We start from the raw sequence: 10,012 nt of genomic DNA on the forward strand, positions 1-10,012 counted from the left end.
CCATATCCACATGTCACCGACCATAGAGGTAGGATGTCACCGACCATCGGCCACCGCTGCAGCCCTGCTCCATGATCCTTACCCTGTGTCTCTGGCTTTCTCTTTCTCTCTCGGTTTCTATATAAACTGCTGTATTTCCGAAACTAATTATGAAATTATTATGACTTTTGTTCCACACCACCACTGAGGTAAAAATCAAGGAGAGTTTTCTGTATAAAGGTTTCCCCCCCCTTGTCTGAGGGCAGGTCAGTTCTGGCGAGTGTATAATTATAGGTCAGGTGGAGGTATCGGCAAGGCCGCACTCCCCCGCTCATATGCCACATTTAGGAGGGGGGGGAAACCTTTATACAGAAAACTCTCCTTGATTTTTACCTCAAAGGTGGTGTGGAACAAAAGTCATAATAATTTCATAATTAGTTTCGGAAATACAGCAGTTTATATAGAAACCGAGAGAGAAAGAGAAAGCCAGAGACACAGGGTAAGGATCATGGAGCGGGGCTGCAGCGGTGGCCGATGGTCGGTGACATGTGGATATGGCTACAGTGGGGGAATCCCCGGATGACCGGCTGCCCCACCACAGCGTTCATTTCTCGCTGCGGCTACTATAATGTCTGACTTGGCTCGTATCTCTGACTGGGGTAAAAATAATCTTGTTGTTTTTAATGCATCTAAGACTCAGTTCTTACATCTATCAACCCGTCAAAATCTTCCACAGGTATACCCACTAATATTTAATAATATTCAGCTTATCCTGCATCATCCTTGAACATGCTTGGGGTTTCATTTACTCAGGATTTATCTTGGAAAGATCTTATTACATCTCTTGTAAAATCTGCTTCCAAGAGATTGAGTGTGCTAAGCCGACTCCATTCTTTCTTTACCCCTGCACAATTGTTGACTCTATACAGGGGTTTTATCTGCCTCTGTGTAGAGTACAACTCTCATGTGTGAGGAGGCTCCCCACATACAGCTCTTCTCAATAGGGTGGAGTCAAAGGCTTTTCGTCTCATTAACTCTCCTCCTCTTACTGACTCCCTTCAACCTCTGTCTCTTCGTAGCACTCTTGCATCTTTATCTCTTTTCTATCGCTACTTAAATGGTCACTGCTCCTCTGAACTGTCTGCATGCATTCCTCCACCTCTACGACGGGCACGTAGCACCCGTCTAGCAGCAAACTCTCATCCCTTTTCAGTCCAACTCTCTAATGCAAGAGTTAACCGTTACTCCCAGTCCTTCATTTATGTAACAGGTCAACTCTTGAACTGTCTCCCATCTGTCTGTATTTCCTGCTTCCTATGAGCTCCAGTCTATCAAACGCAGTGTGTCCAGGTATCTCGAAATGAATGGATCTTGAATTTGGCTCTCTCTTGTATTTTGTTTTTCACTTGGAGGGGACTCTTATTGCGGGCTCATGATCTTTGGTTCCTTCTTCCTCGCATATAAGAAAAGTATATAAATCCTGAAGTTAAAGTCTCTCCCAAATTAATATTATCTTGAAGCAGGAAGAACGTAATCAAAATACATCATCAGGGTGAATGGGTTAAGAGGAAAAGGAAGACTCCAAACAGACTTAGGCTTGTATTCTCGTCGGTTAAAGAAGCTCCTTAACATCATTTCCTTAGCGATTTATTTGATTTATTACTCCATACAGTCCTCTTCCATGTTACATAAATCCTTCCAATATCGCCATACCATGCATAAACAACATACAAAAGGATATTAAACAGCTATACAAAATAAATCGCCAAGATAGAGGTAATTGGGGGCTTCCTTACTTAACGAGATTACAGGTCTTAATCTTAAAATAACTTCAGGCCAAGGACGTCACAAGTTTTATTTTTACTGTCTCCTATATATTCATCGTAGGAGTCGCCCTTCAGATTTAAGGAATTCTATATGGCCTACTGTCGCCCCTTCAAAGCGAGTGATGTTTACTAAGTTGAATATAATCGTTTGAGAGTGAATAAAAGAAAACGGAAATACGTACTTCTGAAAAGTTTAAATCACTTTAGAAAATGGCACTTTGCTCGATTCTTACTCTGAGTTTTAGTCTCTCTCTTTCACACACACACACACACACACACACACACACACACACACACACACACACATACAGAGAGAGAGAGAGAGAGAGAGAATACTAACCCCTGACAACAATTCCTCCCTACATCTGTGGTGGTGCTCCCCGTGAAACGAAACACGCTTGCCAGCAGTGTGAGCAATGAGAGGAGATAAACCTGGGGGCGTGCAGCAGCTATACGAGAGAGAGAGAGGGAGAGAGAGAGTTTTGTGTTTATCTGTATTGGTACCTGTGTGTGTGTGTGTGTGTGTGTGTGTGTGTGTGTGTGTGTGTGTGTGTGGGTGAGAGCGAGAGAGAGGGGGGGGGTTTGATACTGCTTGCCAACCACCAGTGTAGTACCATGCACGGTATTAAGTAAAGCGATTTTCAGTTATTCAATACTGACAGTGAGGATAAGGTGGAGGGATGGGCTAGAGAGGTGTGCTATATGAATGAGGGTGATGTGAGTTGCAGGGAAGGTAGCCTGATGACAGAGGACAGGGTAGCACAAGCAGCATCTGGTCATTGATAGAAGATCGATAGATAGACGATAAAACGCCGTCAGATTCAAGGACGCTTAGCTTCGAATGATATGCTATAAATACTACCAGGTTAACCACATGCAGACAAAATCGTGAGCTGTCTTTTTGCTTTGTTATAAAGACGAATAGTGTATAATAGTGAAGTATTTTAATTTTTGGAAACTACAGCTGTGATGATGCATTTTGCTATCAGTTATTATACCTATACATCCCCAGATTATAAGTAGTTTGATTGCAATACTTTTTTTTTTTGGGCAAACGTCCATCGGAAAATCGCATTATGAATCAAACATAAGTGGCCCTCATTTTGATATCAAATTACCGGGATGCAATGGCTGTGTATGCGGAAAATAATTTTTGCACTACACTAAAATACAAAGGCCTTTGGATTTATATGACAACTTATTGATAGTTACCAGCGCTGCCTTTTATTAAATTGACCCACATATCTTTGAATTATACACACTCTCATTCTCAGGCAAATTGGCGATACCTCTGCATTTGTAACACTTATGGACCGACCTCATTATCCCCTGACTATTAGTTTATGAGTTTTTCTAATTATATATTACGGCTCATTATGCAACTTTGGGAGGATCCGTAGTAATGAAGGCTGCATCAGTATTCGTCAATTCAGAAATTTTTTTGAAGTTAATAGTTTGGTGTTATGGTATTATGGCTGTTTCACCTTAACTTGGTCCAGTTTTTCGTCGTTTTACACCTTAATTAACGTAGCTCAACAGCAGAAGACAGTTCTACCTTACTGCATCCTTTCTCTAGCATTTCTTTGTGACAACCATCATAGTTTAATGTCAATCTATTATTACAACTCAGCACTCAAGATGAAGAGGTTGCAATCTGAGACCAAGTTAAAGTCAAAACGGTGTACTTCCCCTCGCTGCCTTTCACCAAAATTGTCTACATACATTTAAGTTTTGTCCACCCACATTCTCGGTCAGATCATAAGTAACTCAGCATTTGTATTATTTATGAACTAACATCTTTGCAGTCTACTCACCAGCATTCTGAACCAAATATATCTAACCCCTTCACCACGATGGTATTTAGAGCTTATTCCTGATTCCACCAAGAAGATTGCATCTAGATTAGGACAGACTTTGAACTGTGGTGGTTCGACTCAGCCTTTTACCTCTCTATTACGAATAATTTCATAAAGCTGAATATAATCATTAGGATGCGACAAGAACACAGTATAGAAATAAATTATTGAACTGAAGGGGTTAACTCTGCATTTTAACATTTAAAGTAAGATGTTGAGGCCTGACTTAGAAAATTGTTGTGAGGTACAGTATGTGTAATTGTAGGTGGACCTATTATTATGGTGTAATTACTGTGAGCTTCTTGTTTGTGGCCTCCCCTGAGAGAGAGAGAGAGAGAGAGAGAGAGAGAGAGAGAGAGTGTGTGTGTGTGTGTGTGTGTGTGTGTGTGTGGAGAAACTACTTACATACAAACATTAGGGCAGACTAAATGGACGTACTGATTACGCTGAGAGCACGTAGCACAGGGGACTCAGTGGTCAAGTGGTGAGAAATGTTGTGGGTTGACTAGAAAGGCGCGCGTTCGATCCTAGGCCAAGACAGAGAACAATTTAATTATTTGAGTTTCGTTAAAGACTATATTTGTGTTCCAGACCAACCTCGTCATGATATACGAGTAAAATATCTCCATTAATACCATCACACCAGTCCTGAATGAAACAGCCACAGTATGTATTCAGTATGGTCGGTGGATATTAACGTCGAATTGGTGACATGCGTAGATGTATGGTCCGTAGGAGAGCTGTTTGTCCTCACAGAACAGACAGTCGGGTATATGGCGAGTGTCCGAAACCTAATAGAAAGCTGAAACCCTGAAACAGTGCACCTTCGACTGCAGCTTTGACTGTATTCCAAGTGACGTAAGAAACTTCGTACCACATTATTCATAGCTATTTATTAAGTATAATGTACTTTATTTTTTATTTTTATATTAATTAATTATTATTTTTATTGACATTGTTTTCCTTAGTGACAAAGAGATAAAAGGATTTGTAAGTAAACTAAATCGCTTAGGAAGAAATGTTATGAAATCTCAGAAAAAGGATTGTATCTAAAGCTATTACTCTCTTTGCCTATTGTGCTAGGAAAAATAAACAGCTGAGGAAGAAGTGTTGCGAGATCTGAGCAGTGACTAGATTTAAACACTCACTCCTTCCTGTTGTGCGAAATAAAATCACTGAGGAAGTAGTGTCGCGAAACCTCAGAAATTACCAGATACAAAACTCTTACTCTTAGTCTTTTGCGGTGGGTAAAATAAATCGCTGAGGAAGAAGTGTTGCGAAATCTCAAAAGCGACGAAATATAATACAGGCTTTTAAAAATTGAAAAGCTCATTTTTAAAAGCTAGACGAACTAGTGTGATAGCTGTATGCTCCTTTCGTCTCCATTTTATGTTACAGGAGCGAAAATAACAGGGAGCATATCATAGTTCATCTGAATAACTCTAAAAGTTTTTCAGGCTTCAGCAAGTTCAAAAATGGAATCAGTTCACACCTACTTGCTGAGAAGCAATTCACGCCTTCTTGCTGTATCGTGTAAATCCCTTAAGTGTCTCTCCTTAAGCTTATAATTGAGCACATCTGGCGTCCTACGGGACGCGGCCCTATCTAGCCCTTCCATAAATGTCCGGGAGGTGAGGCCGTAGCTCATTAGATGCCAAAGTGAAGTAATCAAGGATCCTCTGCGGAGCGGGAAGCTACTGAAGTAGGTGAGGAGATAATATATTCACATTAGTTCGTTTAGCTTTTAAAAATGAGTTTTTCAATTTTTCAAAGCCTGTATTTTAAAAGCGGCTACTCACTATAAGCTGAATTCCAAGCTGGTGAGGCAGGAGAATCTGTTAAGACAGCGAAAGAATTTATGGAAAACAAAGGTAAAAACCATTGCTCCACTCGCAACCTTTTCGCGTCTTGTATAGTTCCTTAACAAAAAGGGAAAGGGTGAGGGAAGAAGTCCCTCGATCTCTCCTCCCCCAATTGCAAGGAAAGTGGGGGGCAAGGGAGGAAATCCCATACCTTATATAGGACTGGGGGAAAAAAAACCAAAGCTGTTTTACCCACTAATACCCTGGGAGGGCAGAGGTAGGGGGAGGAAGTCCCTACCCCCGTCTCGGGGAGAAGCAAGTGAAAACACTGACAGGTCAGGGGGAAGCGTGATACTGAAAAAGAATTTTTTGTGCTGATATCTGGTTTATTATTGGAGCCATAAAATAAATTTACAATGTGCGGAGCAATGAATGGCACGGGAACAAACCTGAGGGGGAGGGATTAGGATTTTATTACTCCGTCTCAGACTTTCACATTTGTTAGACTTATTATCTATTACAGGGTAAATTCTTTACTCTGCCCATAATTTCCAGTACTAAAATAACAAAGTGCCCAGTACTGTTGGCCGAAGGAAAACCGAGTGGGGAGGAAAGACTTTATTGTCCCGCCTCGGATTTCTTACAATTCGGTAATCTTAATGACTATTATTGGGTGTTAGACACATCCTGTAATCGGGGTCTGGGGTTAGAAGCAGGGAAGTTTATTACTCTGCCCGGGGCCCCTTATAGTGGCTTAACAAGATGAGTACTGTATGGCTAAAGGGAGGCATGAGGAGAGGGGGCGGGGAGAACTTACCACCTCTCCTCAGACCTCTTACAATGCATTAAACTTATATCTATGGCCGAGTGGCTGATGCAGCCAGAACTGAGGATTTGAGACAACTGACAGGTGAAGTTTATTATACTGTCCGAGGCCCTTTATCATAAACACACCAACCCGGTTGTGACGTAAGGCAATGATATGCACAACGCTGTTTAACACTTAGGTTTAGGCACTCACGTTTTCCTGGTCGTGAGTGGATTGAGGAAGCGCTGTCATGGCTACACAGGGAACATCCACCACCTGATGGATCAGGTATTTGTCTGTGAAGGTGGAGGTGGATGACCATTGCCCAGCCTCCACCACTGTGTTTAGACTTCCTGACCTCAGAAGAAGAATGGAGGAGGCCAGGCCCCTGATGTCATGAGGTTAGGGTTGGCCAAGGGGTCCGATCTTCTTATCAAGGTGCAAATCCAAGCTGCTAGGGCTGGGACACGTAGGGGCGTGAGGGGGATGGGGTGGACGAACAGAGCCTGTTCAGAGGCACTGGCGGTAATATTGATGTGTTGCCTAAGTGCCGCCACAGAACACAGTGGATGGTGTGCTATGTCCGTGAACCAGGCTGGAACTGACGTAGGTCTCATTCTGAAGTTTGCCCTCTCGCTCTTGATTAACGTCTTCGGGGAGGGGGAGAGAATGACAGTTCTATCCCCTTCTGTGAACTTAGTCCAGATGGGATATCTTGTCAGAGCACAGAGCTGTGAGGAGCAGAAACCAGTCGCTAAGGCAAGGAGAAAGATTGCCCTGCCCAAGAGGTGCTGGGGGGAAGCCTGGGAAGTGAAATGGTCTGATTGCAGTAGGTCTAACGCCTTCTGCAAGGACCAGGTCAATGGAGACCGTCTGGGCTGGGGGCAAAGGTGGAATAAACCTCTCTTGACCAGGGTAAGCAGTCTCTCATTCAGTTCCAGCCCAAAGCCGAATCTGAGAGGATCCACTAAGGCAGCCACGTGCACTGCCACTGTGGGCGTTGCTTTCCCTCGGTCCTGCACCAAGTGGGACAGAAACGAGAGCTCTGACGCTTCGGTCGGTACTCTTTCGTCTTGCCGGTGCAGGAAGGAGGTGAAGGCTCTCCAGCAAGACACGTATTGCCGAGTCGACGATGGTCTGAGGCCGGCCAGGACCACCCTCACTACTTCCTTCGATAAAGATTGATGGAGGATGGAGTGTAAAAATCCAGGCGTGAAGGCAGAGGCTCGATGCCACTCTGTGGGAGATGTCATTCTGGAGACAACCCGAGCCTAGGAAGAGGGGGTAGGGGCACCAGCTGGAGAGGTCTGTGCACCAAGATTGAGCCAGCCAAAGGGGAGCTAGAAGGAGAACTCTGCCCCAAAAGGAGCGGAGCTTCCGACACACTCTTAGCATGACTGAGGTGCAGGGTGGAGGAAACAGGTAAATGTACCTCCTTCTGTTTCACTCTACTGAGAATGTGTCGGGTCTACCTGCTGCTGTTCGTTCCGACAGCAAATGTAGTCTGGGAGCTTAGCTGACTCATTGGAAGCAATTAGATCTACTTCCGGTGTGCCCCATCTGGCAGTGAGTGACCTGAACACTGTCGGTTTGATGGTCCACTCTACTAAGGTGTCCCTGAAGCATGACAGTGCATTCGCCCACTCGTTCTCTACTCCCGGGATGTAAGAGGCTTCCAGGTGGAGTTGCCTCTTCACTGCCCAGTGAAACAGCAGTTCTGACTGTGAGGTTCCCTGGCGGTTGATGCAACGAACTGCAGTCATGTTGTCCAACTGGAACCTCACAGTTTGGGACATAATGTCCGGATTGTCTGAGATAAATTGGACCGCCACCCACAATTCCTTTGTGTTGACGTGTTTCTCGATCATAGTTTGGTCCCATCTTCCAGAACCTTGATGTCCTCCCGAGGATTGGCATCCCCAGCCCTCGTCGGAGGTGTCAGTGGTAACCATGATCGTTGGGTCCGAGTGTGTCCAGGGGAGCCAGCAGTTCAGGGCCTCTGGGTTGAGCCAGGGATGGAGCAGGTCTTGTAGGTAAGGTGGGAAGGGGTGCAGCTCATTCCGCCGTGTCTTTGGGAAGCACCTGTTGCCTAGTAGGGTGAGTCTCCTGTGGCGGAGCCTCCCTAGATGCACCACTTCTGCAGCCAAGCTCAGGTAGCCCATGAGGGCCTCCCATTTCCTGAGGGTAAACGAGGCAGAGTTGACCGTGCAGAAGAGACGACAGCGTAATCTCTTCATGTTGTCTTCCGACAGACGAAGGGCAGCTCGACCTGAGTCCCATCACAGCCCCAACCAGTCTAGGGACTGTGTGGGGGAGAGGTGAGACTTCTCCAGGTTGACTTTGAAGCCCAAAGAGCGAGCTGTCGAGAGGGTCTTCTCTACGGCTGTCTCTAACTCGGCTGCTGTGGGGGCCGTGAGTAGCCAGTTGTCCAGATACATCATGACATTGACCCCTTGTGCAACCAGGACTGAAGCCACTGCTTTCGTGAGTCGGGAGAAAACCCGAAGAGTGATGCAGAGACCGAAGGGCAGAACAGTGAACTGAAACACCTCCGTATCCATCTGGAAGACCAGGAATTTCCTGAACCGTGGGTGAATAGGGACGCGCCAGTAAGCATCCTGAAGATTGATCGCTGTGAGCCACGAGCCTGGACGGAGGTGCAGGCGGACCTGTGCAGGTGTAGTCATCCTGAACGTAGTCGTCTCAATGAAACTGTTCAGTATGCTGAGATCCACAACCAGCCTGTCCTTGTCCAAGTTCCTCTTGAGAATGGTGAAAAGGCGAGAGAGGAACACTTTCCCTGTCGCCTTCACCACCCCCTTTTTAGCATTTCCTCCACGTGCCCGCTCACCGTGGCTGTGACTTGGCAGCTGCCAGGTGGGTAACCCAGGAGGAGAATGCTGGGCCAGGGCCACGTGAGACCCCACTTTACCACCCTGCGTGCCCAGGTGCCCTTTGGCCACACCTCGTGCCGGCCAGAAAGGAGGCCCAGGGTGTGAAACTCATTCGGCCCTGTGTTTGTTCTGGCGGGTCCCTTGTCATCTGTGGTCCCTGTTCTGAAATGCTTCCTGGAGTCTCTCTTTTTGGAGTTTCTCTCCTCTTGATGGCAAAAAGAGTGTCGAGGAAAGGAGGGGCGGGATTTCTTTCTGGGAGGGGACCTGGTGGAAGGGAGGGTAGCCCTGGTAAGTGAGGGGAGAAATAGGATCCCCCTTGTGTCTAATCTGAAGATGGGGGGCTGTGAGGCCAGGCATTTGTCGATTCATTCTTAATGGACAAGTGCGGAGGCAAAGGGCGCAGAGCAGAGGAGGTCAGCTTTGATATCCCTGGTCTTAAACTGGAAAGCTTCTGACCTGGCCTTTATCCTGGCATCCGCCATGGCCTCCATAGCAGGGCGGATCAGGGAGCCTGAGGAGAAGGCCATAGCCTCAGCAAGTGTTGCCAAATTGATGGAGACATTAACCCGCCCCATCCCAACCACTTTTCCACCACTGACTCCCCCCAATCACAACCATTTTTGGAAAAATTTTTTTTTAGCTCAAACCTCCACTTTTGGTGAGAAACATCGAAAATTCATAGAGAAATCGCTCACCTCAGGTTTAAAATACTCGATCCAGGTAGCAGTACCTCCTTACCTGACTGGGTTTTCTAACAGGCTGGCACGAAAGAAAACAAGTTCTGTGGGAGGGTAACTATTTCACACCACTCATAAACAGTATTTATTTATTTACTTGGTACGAATTT

The 10,012-nt window shown here is 45.6% G+C and overlaps 1 protein-coding gene across 1 annotated transcript; it reads right to left on the reverse strand.

Moving 5' to 3' along the window:
- Positions 1–8,550: 8,550 nt before the first annotated feature.
- On the reverse strand, positions 8,551–8,958 carry LOC145404409 (uncharacterized). The gene has a single exon (XM_080275925.1). It carries the CDS (start codon positions 8,956–8,958, stop codon positions 8,551–8,553), a length of 408 nt encoding a protein of 135 aa, XP_080132051.1.
- Between the last annotated feature and the right edge of the window lie 1,054 nt (positions 8,959–10,012).

This window comes from Coenobita brevimanus, chromosome 63 (genome assembly GCF_032717465.1).
Source record: "Coenobita brevimanus isolate Jiangsu-jjx chromosome 63, ASM3271746v2, whole genome shotgun sequence".
Taxonomy (NCBI): domain Eukaryota; kingdom Metazoa; phylum Arthropoda; class Malacostraca; order Decapoda; family Coenobitidae; genus Coenobita; species Coenobita brevimanus.

Coding starts and splice junctions, on each gene's coding strand:
- LOC145404409 (XM_080275925.1), bottom strand. CDS start 8,958: ATGACTACACCTGCACAGGTCCGCCTGCACCTCCGTCCAGGCTCGTGG.